General features: G+C 33.0%; 1 protein-coding gene across 1 annotated transcript; it reads left to right on the forward strand.

Moving 5' to 3' along the window:
- The first annotated feature begins 10731 nt into the window (after positions 1-10731).
- LOC107469541 (methyl jasmonate esterase 1-like) lies at positions 10732-12553 on the forward strand. The gene is made up of 3 exons (XM_016088911.3): positions 10732-11220; positions 11873-12004; positions 12130-12553. The coding sequence occupies exons 1-3, from the start codon at positions 10741-10743 to the stop codon at positions 12412-12414; spliced, it is 897 nt and encodes a 298-aa protein (XP_015944397.1). The 5' UTR covers positions 10732-10740; the 3' UTR covers positions 12415-12553.
- Positions 12554-13197: the final 644 nt, after the last annotated feature.

Here is a 13197-nt window from a genome sequence, read left to right on the forward strand (position 1 = left end):
AATACTTTTTGTTTTCTGAATGAATGCTTGAACAGTGCATATTTTTGATCTTGTTGTTTATGAATGTTAAAACTGTTGGCTCTTGAAAGAATGATGAACAAAGAGAAATGTTATTGATGATCTGAAAAATCATGAAATTGATTCTTGAAGCAAAAAAAAGCAGTGAAAAAGCAAAAAGCTTGCGAAAAAAAAATAATTAGTGAAAAAAATAATAGAAAAAGAAAAAGCAAGCAGAAAAAGCCAATAGCCCTTAAAACCAGAAGGCAAGGGTAAAAAAAAAGGATCCAAGGCTTTGAGCATTAATGGATAGGAGGGCCCAAGGAAATAAAATCCAGGCCTAAGCGGCTAAATCAAGCTGTCCCTAATCATGTGCTTGTGTCATGAAGGTCCAAGTGAAAAGCTTGAGACTGAGTGGTTAAAGTCGTGATCCAAAGCAAAAAGAGTGTACTTAAGAGCTCTAGACACCTCTAACTGGGGACTCTACCAAAGCTGAGTCACAATCTGAAAAGGTTCACCCAGTCATGTGTCTGTGGCATTTATGTATCCGGTGGTAATACTGGAAAACAAAGTGTTTAGGGCCACGGCCAAGACTCATAAGTAGCTGTGTTCAAGAATCAACATACTTAACTAGGAGAATCAATAACACTATCTGAAATTCTAAGTTCCTAGAGAAGCCAATCATTCTAAACTTCAAGGGAAAAAGTGAGATGCCAAAACTGTTCAGAAGCAAAAAGCTACAAGTCCCGATCATCTAATTATAATTAATATTCATTGATATTCTGGAATTTATAGTATATTCTCTTCTTTTTATCCTATTTGATTTTCAGTTGCTTGGGGATAAGCAACAATTTAAGTTTGGTGTTGTGATGAGCGGATAATTTATACGCTTTTTGGCATTGTTTTTAGGTACTTTTTAGTAAGTTCAAGCTACTTTTAGGGATGCTTTCATTAGTTTTTATGTTAAATTCACATTTCTGGACTTTACTATGAGTTTGTATCTTTTTCTGTGATTTCAGGTAATTTCTGGCTGAAATTGAGGGACTTGAGCAAAATTCTGAAAAAGGCTGGCAAAAGGACTGCTGATGCTGTTGGAATCTAACTTTCCTGCACTCAAAATAGATTTTCTAGGGCTACATAACTCCAAATGGCACGCTCTCAACGGCGTTGGAAAGAAGACATCTAGAGCTTTCCAGCAATATATAATAGTCTATAATTTATTCGGGAATTGACGACGTAAAGTGGCGCTCAAACGCCAAGTACATGCTGCTGTCTGGAGTTAAACGCCAGAAACACGTCACGACCCGGAGTTGAACGCCCAAAACACGTTACAACTTGGTGTTCAACTCCAAGAAAAGCCTCAGCTCGTGGATAGATCAAGCTCAGCCCAAGCATACACCAAGTGGGCCCCGGAAGTGGATTTATGCATCAATTACTTACTCATGTAAACCCTAGTAGCTAATCTAATATAAATAGGATAAGTTACTATTGTATTAGACGTCTTTTGACCACGTTTCATCTTTGGTCTTAGTTTTGTTTTATTCTTTATCTTAGGAGGCTATTGATCACGTTTTAGGGGGCTGGCCATTCGGCCATGCCTGAACCTTTCACTTATGTATTTTCAACGGTGGAGTTTCTACACACCATAGATTAAGGGTGTGGAGCTCTGCTGTACCTCAAGTTTCAATGCAATTACTACTATCTTCTATTCAATTCCGCTTGTTCTTATTCTAAGATATTCGTTGCACGTCAACATGATGAATGTGATGATCCGTGACACTCATCATCATTCTCACCTATGAACGCGCGTGACTGACAACCACTTCCGTTCTACCTTAGGCCGGGCGCATATCTCGTAGATTCCCCAACAGAGTCTTTGTGGTATAAGCTAGATAGATGGCGGCATTCATGGGAATCCGGAAAGTCTAACCTTGTCTGTGGTATTCCGAGTAGGATTTCGGGAATCTGGAAAGTCTAACCTTGTCTGTGGTATTCCGAGTAAGATTCCGGTATTGAATGACTGTGACGAGCTTCAAACTCCTGAAGGCTGGGTGTTAGTGACAGATGCAAAAGAATCAATGGATTCTATTCCAACCTGATTGAGAACCGACAGATGATTAGCCGTGCTGTGACAGAGCATTTGGACCATTTTCACTGAGAGGATGGGATGTAGCCATTGTCAAGGGTGATGCCTCCAGACGATTAGCCATGCAGTGACAGCGCATAGGACCATTTTCCCGAGAGGATGAAAAGTAGCCATTGACGATGGTGATGCCCTACATACAGCTTGCCATGGAAAGGAGTAAGAAGGATTGGATGAATGTAATAAGAAAGTAGAGATTCAAGAGGAGCACAGCAGCTCCATACGCCTATCTGAAATTCCCACTATTGATTTACATAAGTATTTCTATCTTATTTTATTTTCTGTTTATTATTAATTTTTGAAATCCATAACCATTTAATCTGCCTAACTGAGATTTACAAGGTGACCATAGCTTGCTTCATACCAATAATCTCTGTGGGATCGACCCTTACTCACGTAAGGTATTACTTGGATGACCCAGTACACTTGCTGGTTAAGTTGAACAGAGTTGTGTCCACACATAGCCAAGAGCCACAATAATGATTCCATACAATAACAAAGAGTACTACATTGATGTGATCACAATTTCGTCCACCATGAATCCATATATGTTAAGACATCAAGTCATCAATAATCGATTAATCAAAAAATAATATCTTGAGAGAGGCACAGAAACTAGACGAAAGCAAATCAGTGGAGAGAACTGACCGAAGGCGAGAGAGTTCAGAGGCAGTGACGGAGACTGGGGGATCGGAGCAGAGAGCAGAGCAGCGGCGACGAGAGCAAATTTGAAGCAAAAATAGAGCAATGGCAGAGATAGGCACAAAAGAGAAAAAGAGAGCAGATCGGAGACGAGCTCAGAGGTGGCAGCAACGGTGGAGAGAGAACAAATAACAGCAGCAAAGAGAGGAAACTGACGCCGGAGATAGAAGTGACATTCTCATTTATTCTCTTCTAATCTCAACGCCAGTTGCCAATTGAATCAGTTAGGATTTTGAAAAATAGAAATGGATATCAGAAATAGAAGATAAGAAAAGAAAAATAGGAAAAGAATAGATTGCTATGTTTCTTATTACTGGGACACTTAAATTTTTAGTGACATTATAAAAATTATATAAATAAGTGTCACCATTTTATTTAATAACGACTGTTTAAATAAGGGTTGTAAAATAAGTGTAGTTATTCATCTAATTAGGTGTAGTGAATAAATGATGTTGTAACGAGTACAAGTAAAATTTTAATAACAATTATTAAATTAAACATTATTATGATGAGTACTATAAAAATTTGTAATGTACTCATTACTAATCTATCACATAATAAAAAATTTTAAATTTTATAAAAGACAATTTTTTTCATAAACTCTTATTATCGAACTAATTGAATTTGATTTAGCATTGGCTCCATATAGATATAATTATTGGTGTATTAAAATAATTGCATGGATTAGATTTATACTATGGAATTTACGTTCAATTGATATTTATAATCTTTTTTATACTTTTTGTAGTATATTTTTTTATATTATATAGTATTTTTTCTAATATTTTTGGCAAATATTTTACTAATTTCAAATACTAAAAACTAAATTTTAAATCTTAAATTTTATAATTATTTATATATGTGGGGGCTTGATAATTCGAAGCAGCCAACTTCGAACATACTCATGCATAATTCGAATCTATCCGATTCGAACTACCTTCGCTACATGTTTCCATAATTCGAATCTTTCTCAATCGAACTATCATAAATTACATCCGTATTCGAATCACTTTGATTCGAATTACAACTACGGACATGTATAATTCGAATAGATTTAATTCGAATTATTAGTAACCCAATTAAATCGAATTAGTTCAATTTAAATTATTATTAGTTTTTTTAATTCGAATTTAACTCATTCGAAATATATAAGACGATAATTTTGAGAAATCCAAATAACGTTTTTTATTTTAATAAAATGGTATAATTTATTCCTACTTTTAGTTTGTTTTTGTCATTTGCCTTCAAATTCATTGAGAAACTAATATATAGTAATTAAATAAATAAATATTTCACAAGTTGATCACAGCAATGAAGAGCACGCTGCATAGGACAAAATAGGTCCCTATGATTACCTCCCATTACAATCCAAAATTTAGTTTGTTTTAAACGAATTAAGATAATTAATTAATGAAAAAATGCTCAACAAGTGAAAAAAACCCAAAATGGGCGAAGTTGAGAACTAGGAATCATAAAATCAGAATAAAAAATAATAAAAATATTATTTACATACTAATTAATTTTTTTATTGAAAATAAAAAATTTTAAATTTTTTAAATGAATATAAAAAAATTATATCATTTAAATTATTATAGTNGAATAACAACAATGTCAACACTAAATTAAGAAAATAACTAGTTTTTACATACTTTATTCAAATACCAACTCTAATAATTGGATTTAATTATTGTGTCACTTGTCTGTTTTCTCGGTTCAATCTGAAAGCCAATTGCTATTTGAGATCCATTGTTAATGTTGGTATTGGTGTTGGATTTTGGACAATATACAAAGCTATGATGTACAAACACTCGTATAAATATAGAATACGATATGATATTAGATATATAAATTTAAAATTCTTATAAGATATAAAGACATAGCATATATATAAAATATAAAATATTTTTTAGATAAATTTTAATAATATTTTAATATTTTATTGATATTATAACATAAATAAATTTTTAATTATTTTTAATGTTAATTTTTTAAGGTTAAATTACATAGTTCGTCTCTACACTTTTAGTGAAATTATAAATTGATCATTACGCTTTAAAAGTTTGTAATTGGGTCTGTAAAGATAATTAAAATTTGTAATTTAGTCTCCATCGTTCAAAACGTATTTGATTTAATAAAATATTCTCAGTATATTTTCTATTTTAACAGAATATTCTCAGCATATTCTGAAAATATTCTGTTAAATCAATATTTTTTGACCGACAGAGACTAAATTGTAAATTTTAATTCTCTTTAGGGATCCAATTACAAACTTTTAAAGTGTAGGAATCAATTTATAATTTCACTGAAAGTGTAGAAACCAACTGTGTAATTTAACCTTTTTTAATTATATAAAGTATTTAAATTTTTTTTGTTTTAATAATTAATAGATATATACTATTTCTAAACTCATTTTAAAAATACTTGTTAAGAATAAGAATGGACACGTTGACACATGATGGTATTTAGGTGTGTCCAAATATACCGGAAAAAAATATTTTATTTTTTATTAAGATACGGTTGGACACATAAGACACGCGTGTCGGACGAGTGACGATAAGTGTCGTGTCCAAAATGTTACTGCTGATACAACAATTCAAGGAAGTGTATGTACTTCATAGATATGAAAAGAAGTAAGAAAAAAAAAGACAATTGAACTGCATTTGTTTATAGACACCGGTAGGGACGCAAAATCCTGTTTGGCAGATGAGATATAAATAGAAATATTGTGTCCAGAGATATTAAATTAGTGTATTTTGTATCCTTAATAAAAAAGATACAAACATACTAACCAAAAAATACAATTTATTTTTTACTTTTCTTTTATTATTTTTGTTAATTTTTTATAATTATATTTTTTTCAAATTTTTTGAATAAATAAATAAGAATAAATTAAACTTTCATAATTTTTTTAGTTTATTACAAAACAAAATATAAAAATATTCATTTTTTATATTTTTATCTTTTGTATTTTATTTTTAATGTCTTATTTTATCCCATTCTAAAATTTAAAGACAGTCTTAATTGTTTCATTTAGCAAAATACCTTGTTTAAATTACGGTATTTTTACTGACAAAAATATTACGTCCTTTTCTAATATTAACTACTTAATTATCGAGCCTTTATATCAATATCGTGTTTTAGTTCTATGAAAATGTTAGAAAATTTTATTCAAATAAAACCATTCATCAAAGATCTTCAGACAATAATAGTCACATAATTATTAATAATAATAAATGTTATTCAAGTAATTTCAAATAAAGTTCAAATACAACACATATCCCTTTGAATAAAATAAAATCTTAAGCGACAAGCACGAGGGGACTCTGGTGGACGGAATTGTGATCATCAATGTTGTATTCTTTGTTGTTGTATGGAATAATTATAATGGCTCTTTGCTATGTGTGGACACAACTCCGTTCAACTAACCAGCAAGTGTACTAGGTCGTCCAAGTAATAAACCTTACATGAGTAAGGGTCGATCCCACAGAGATTGTTGGTATGAAGCAAGCTATGGTCATCTTGTAAATCTCAGTCAGGTAGGTAATAATTGATTATGGATTTTTGAATATTAATAAATAATAAACAGAAAATAAAGATAAATAACATAGGATAGAAATACTTATGTAAATTAATGGTGGGAATTTCAGATAAGCGTATGGAGATACTGTGCCCTTTCTTTTTCTACTTTCCTACTTCTTCCTTCAATCCTTTTTACTCCTTTCCATGGCAAGCTGTATGTAGGGCATCACTGTTTTCAATGGCTACATCCCATCCTCTCAGTGAAAAAGGTCCAAATGCTCTGTCACAGCACGGCTAATCATCTGTCGGTTCTCAATCAGGTTGGAATAGAATCCCTTGATTCTTTTGCATCTTGTCACTAACGCCCAGCCTTCAGGAGTTTGAAACTCGTCACATTCATTCAATCCCAGAATCCTACTCAGAATACCACAGACAAGGTTTAGACTTTTCGGATTCTCATGAATGCCGCCATCAATCTAGCTTATACCACGAAGATTCTGTTTAAGGAATCCAAGAGATATGCGCCCGGCCTAAGGTAGAACGGATATGGTTGTCAGTCACGCGCGTTCATAGGTGAGAATAATGATGAGTGTCACGGCTCATCACATTCATCAAGTTGAAGTGCAACAAATATCTTAGAATAGGAATAAAGAGAATTGAATAGAAATAGTAGTAATTGTATTAAAACTTGAGGTACAGCAGAGCTCCACACCCTTAATCTATGGTGTGTAGAAACTCCACCGTTGAAAATACATAAGTGAAAGGTCCAGGCATGGCCGAATGGCCAGCCCCCATGATCTGAGAACTAAACGTCCAAAGATGTCTAATACAAAAGTAAATTATCCTATTTATACTAGACTAGCTACTAGGGTTTACATGAGTAAGTAATTGATGCATAAATCCACTTCCGGGGCCCACTTGGTGTGTGTTTGGGCTGAGCTTGATCTATCTACGAGTTGAGGCTTCTTTTGGAGCTGAACGCCAAGTTGTAACGTGTTTTGGGCGTTCAACTCCGGGTCGTGACGTGTTTCTGGCGTTTTACTCCAGACAGCAACATGGAACTGGCGTTGAGCGCCAGTTTATGTCGTCAATTCCCGAATAAAGTATAGACTATTATATATTGCTGGAAAGCTCTGAATGTCTACTTTCCAACGCCGTTGAGAGCGCGCCATTTAGAGTTCTGTAGCTCCAGAATATCCATTTCGAGTGCAGGAAGGTCAGATTCCAACAGCATCAGCAGTCCCTTGTCAGCCTCCTATCAGAGTTTTGCTCAAGTCCCTCAATTTCAGCCAGAAATTACCTGAAATCACAGAAAAATACACAAACTCATAGTAAAGTCCAGAAATGTGAATTTAACATAAAAAATAATGAAAAAATCCCTAAAAGTAGCTTGAACTTGCTAAAAACTACCTAAAAACAATGCCAAAAAGCGTATAAATTATCCGCTCATCAGACTCTATGATGCACTTAACTCATAAACAAACTCCACTATTCGTCCGCAAATTCATACTGAGTCTTCAAAAATCTGTTATTGAAAGAGTAAAAAATTTTGGGGTAAGAATTGATCACTCATTCTTAGTAGAGGATGAGAATGTCGTAAAAATAAAGAATAAAATACAAATAATCAACCTATAACTCAAGAATGATTATCCTAATAAATCCCTTAAAATTCTTCGAGTCCTACTTTAAACAATTTAGTTATCTTTCTTCAAATTTCATTATTTAATCAATTTTCAGTTACATTAATTAATTCTCAATCACTTAATTGACAGTCACTTTTATAAATCAACAAGTTCAAGTGAGATACACAATACAAAGATACAAGCAAATTACGCAAGTCAAATAGCAGAAAATTTTACAGATAACATAACACTGCAACAGAAAGCACACCCAAGCAATTTATACAAATACATATGATGAATGTTTATTCCTATTCAGGTCGCGAGCTCACGTGTCGGTTCGTTACCCGATACCCGATAGTGATCCTGAGATAGGTATTACGTATTGTCATCCCTACCTCAACCAACGTCCTTTCAATTCCATGAGCATTGCATATCGTCGTCCTCATGGGAAACCTTCCTTCCGATTTCAAGTGGACATTACGTATCGGCGTTCCCACTGAGCCTTATCATTCGAGTCTCAAGTAAGTGTTCCCACTGAGCCTCATACACAATATCTCAAGTGAGCATTATGTTTTGCCCTTCTCAAGAGATTGTACTCAAAATCAAATTCTTTAATTTAAATCATTCAATCTTTTCCAGTCTTTTCCTCAATCTTTATTCCTCAAACCTCAAACCTCAAACCTCAATCCTTAATTCCTTAATCCTTAACCTTTAAACCTTAATTTATCAAAACTAACTTCAACTGCATTTTCAAACTCAAAAGTTTTTCTCAAGGACTCAAAAATTTATTTTATTTTCCAACCATAATCTTAATTGAAACAAACATCATTTATCCTAAATAATTATTTTTATTATTTGAAATTCCGGTAAAGCGCCCCAAAAATATATTTTTTTCATAATTAATCAAACCAAAATAATTTAATTCCTTTCACAAATTATGAAACATTAACGTCGCATAATCTTCAATAATTTATAACAGAACAATAGCGATAAGAATTTCAGGACAAGAGCTATTCACTGTACCAAAAAAGAATTAAGGATATAGGACAACAACATCTCCAGTAATGCTTCTGGCGACTACAACGTTGTTCCCGATGACAGAACCGGGCCCAAGCAATGATGTTGATGAGTCCAAGCACCTCCTTCTCACATGCAGCAGCGCCAACATCCACCAACATCACTTCCTCTCTTCTGGTCAGACCTAAATGGACACGGCGGCGGCTTCTGACGAGCTCCGACGACAGTGACGCGAACGGCTACAGGAACAGGGGAGACATTCCTTCTCTGTCACGTTTCCCCTCTCTTTCTCATCTGAGCTCCTCTTCTGGCGACTCTGCGATGGCAATGAAGCACGACGGTGACGCGGGCTTCAACGACAGTGATGACAGAATAGTGACGGCAGTTTGGCGGCGGATTTGCCCTTTGCACGTGCTCTCTCTCTCCTCGCGCATCTCCCTTCTGGTCACACGGTCCCTCTTTGTCAACATCGCTTTATCTCTCGTCTGGCTCACCTAACTTTGATTTAATTACTTTTGGTAAAAATAGCTTTCTGAAAATAAACCCATAAATAAATATAAGAAATTACAAATAATTCATTACTTAATTTTTTAAGAAATCCGGGGTCTTACAGTGCGGTGGTTCTGAATTCCTCCTCTGTCTCGCCTAACGGCGAGTTGGAGGACTAAGTCCGCTGATTCTCTTCTTTTTTTATTAATTTTTTTATTTTTTATTAATAAATCATTAAATATTAAACAATATATAATTTCACAACCATTTCAATAAATTTATAATTTTTAAAACATAAAAAATTTATAATTTCTAAATTCACAAACATTAAAGTCTTTATAATTCTAAATATGTAATAAACGTAATCCTCAACCAAGTATTTTGAAACAAAATAATAAAATTAACATTGTAAAAAATAAAACAAACATTTTTCAAAATGTATAATTAAATATCTTCAAGTCTCTAATCAATCAAATATAAAACATAATCCAAATTATAACTTAAAATATCTTCAATTACAAAAAAAAAATACGAACCCACCGGGAAAGCTCAACCCGCCCCACTGAAACCCGCCAGAGCCCGCGGGTTAGATGAGCTTTTTAATTAGAGTGGTTTTAAATTTCCAACCCAATCCATATTTTTTGGTGAGTTACGCGAATTAACTCGCGGATTTTGACTCGTTTGCCACCCCTGCCTTTATAAAAAAAGATATAAAATTGAATTTTCAAAACATTTGTAATGTATTTATTAAAATAAAAAAATTAAAAATTTTATTAATAACAACCTCAGCATATAAAGACACATAATCTAAATCCTTAAATTTTTTATTTAAACCAAAATCCTAAAAATAGGCAAATGCCCAACAATGCTGACGAGAAGTTTGGACTTGCCAGTATAATTTGAAAAAGGGTTATGCTAAGTAACCAATAACTTTCTTAAACAATATGAATAATTATCAATCAAATTAAAATATACTATATTTTTAAATTAATCACCTAAATGTTAATATTAAAATAATCATCTGCACACCTAGTGAAATGAACATCTGATATATCTATTGTTCATTTTGTTTAGTATTTTCATTCTCTACTTATACTTAAAATAAAATGAAATATTCTTTATATTTAATAAACCTCGGAAACCTAATCACGTTAACATCCCACAAATTACGTTTTGGGGAGTATTATATAGATGTCAGCTACGCATTTTCTTAGAATCCTAAGTCCTTATTGTAGCAAAGAAGTTGAAACAATGGTGCAAATAAAGAAGCATCACCAAACACTAGTTTTCGTCTTGTTCTTGATTATCCTATTGTCTTTAACAAGCAAGTCAGGATCATCATCATCATCAGAGTCATCAAAAAATCGAAAGCATCACTTTGTTTTAGTGCATGGATCGTGCCACGGAGCATGGTCGTGGTACAAGGTTATTACACTTCTCAAATCATGGGGTCACAATGTGACTGCCTTAGACTTGGCAGCTTCAGGGGTCAACCAAAAGCAGGCTTTGGAGCTCAAATCAATTTCTGAGTACTTTGAGCCTCTGACTAAGTTCATGGCTTCATCAGTGGGTGAAAGTCAAAGAGTAGTTCTTGTTGGTCATAACCTTGGTGGCCTAGCCATATCCCATGCCATGGAACATTTTCCTCATAAGATTTCTGTGGCGGTCTTTGCTGCTGCTTTGATGCCTGGTCCAATGCTCAATATCCCCACCATTAATCAAGAAGACCAGGTATGCACCTTCCCTCACTGGCAGCTCTTTTTTTCCATGCTTGCTGCTATTTCAACTCCTCAAATTTGTTGTTTCTTTCTTATAGTTTTCGTCTTGTTAAAAAGAATAAAAGCATCTAAAACTTTTTCTCAAATTTTTTTTAATTTTGGATTAATTTGAAGTTAGTAGAATTCTTTTTAAATAAATAATCTAAATATTTTATTTACTGATACGTTATTTAAAAAATATTTATGAATTTACATCATATTACTTATCTCATTTATAATAAGTTTAAGATAAGTATATACATATTTTGTCTACACATAAATCACATTCTTTTATTATATCTCATCTGCATTTGAGATATATTAATTAATTTTTGTTCATATCTTATTTATATAAAAAAATTTTTCAATTTACAATATAAACGTGTTAAACAAATTTTCATCTATATAAAAATCACATTCTTTTATTATATCTCATCTGCATTTGAGATATATTAATTATTTTCTGTTCATATCTTATTTATATAAAAAAAATTTCTCGATTTACAATATAAACGTGCTAAACAAATTTTCATCTATATAAAAAAGTGCATTTGGTAGTTTTCGTCACACTTATCTCAATTCTCTTCTCCACTCTTTTAAAAATCTTTTTGGTTTTTCATAAAAAGGGATATAAAAAGAAAAGGCCATTGCTAGACAATTACTACGCTTATGATGAAGGACCAAACAAATCTGCCACGAGATTCTTCTTCGGGCCAAACTACCTCGCTACTTACTTATATCAACTTAGCCCACAACAGGTTACTATTTCTAATTCTCAGCTCTAATTTGTCTATTATTTTATACAATAAATAAATAAACATAACTCGGTTTAAAATGTGCATGAAGTAGTGATGTACTATTTTCGTTTGAATCTGTCTAACAGGACTGGAATCTAGCAACAACACTGGTAAGACCACGAAAAATATTTAGTGATGAAGATATGATAAATGTGTTAGCCCTATCGCACACAAGATACGGTTCAGTGAGTCGCGTCTTTGTTATGACGGAAAATGATCATTCTGTAGATCCGAAATTTCAACGGTGGATGATTACATATAATCCTCCTATTTGTGTTGTTGAGATCTCGGGATCCGATCACATGGTCATGATGTCCAAGCACATTGAGCTTTCTCATAATTTACAAATAGTTGCAAACCGTTATGATTAATAGAATGTGTTTTTGTGTAGAGCGTCTGTACGAGGTATGTCGTCACTTTAAAGGGAGATGTCTTGATTTCTTCTTAGATTAGGTATATGCCAAACTTTAGAAAATATTAAATACATAGGATACTTGTAAAAGACACATTAACGCTCAAGTTAAATAAAGATTCAATAAAATCTAATTTTAGAATGTTGTTACAATGTTTTCATATATCTTTTACCCTCTATTTTGTTTACCTTATATATACGAATTTGGATCTTTTAAAATTTGAATTTTATTTTAGAGAGTAAAATGTAATCTTCTATTATTGAATAGTTTCTCTTTCATATTTATTTTGGTCCTTGGTGGACGAAATTGTGATCTATATTCTTTTGTACTTGTATGAAATCATTATTATGGCACCATTTGAATTCACAACTCCGTTCAACTAACCAGCAAGTGTACTGGGTCGTCCAAGTAATAAACCTTACGTGAGTAAGGGTCGATCCCACAGAAATTGTTGGTATGAAGCAAGCTATGGTCACCTTGTAAATCTCAGTTAGGCAGATTAAATTGGTTTATGGGTTTTCGAAAATTAATAATAATTGGAAAATAAAAAGGGATAGAAATACTTATGTAAATCAATAGTGAGAATTTCAGATAGGTGTATGGAGATGCTGTGCTCCTCTTGAAACTCTACTTCACTACTCACTCTTCCTTCAATCCTTCTTACTCCTTTCCATGGCAAGCTGTATGTAGGGCATCACCATCATCGGTGGCTACTTTCAATCCTCTCGGGAAAATGATCCT

Source organism: Arachis duranensis, chromosome 10 (assembly GCF_000817695.3).
Source record: "Arachis duranensis cultivar V14167 chromosome 10, aradu.V14167.gnm2.J7QH, whole genome shotgun sequence".
In the NCBI taxonomy this organism is placed as follows: domain Eukaryota; kingdom Viridiplantae; phylum Streptophyta; class Magnoliopsida; order Fabales; family Fabaceae; genus Arachis; species Arachis duranensis.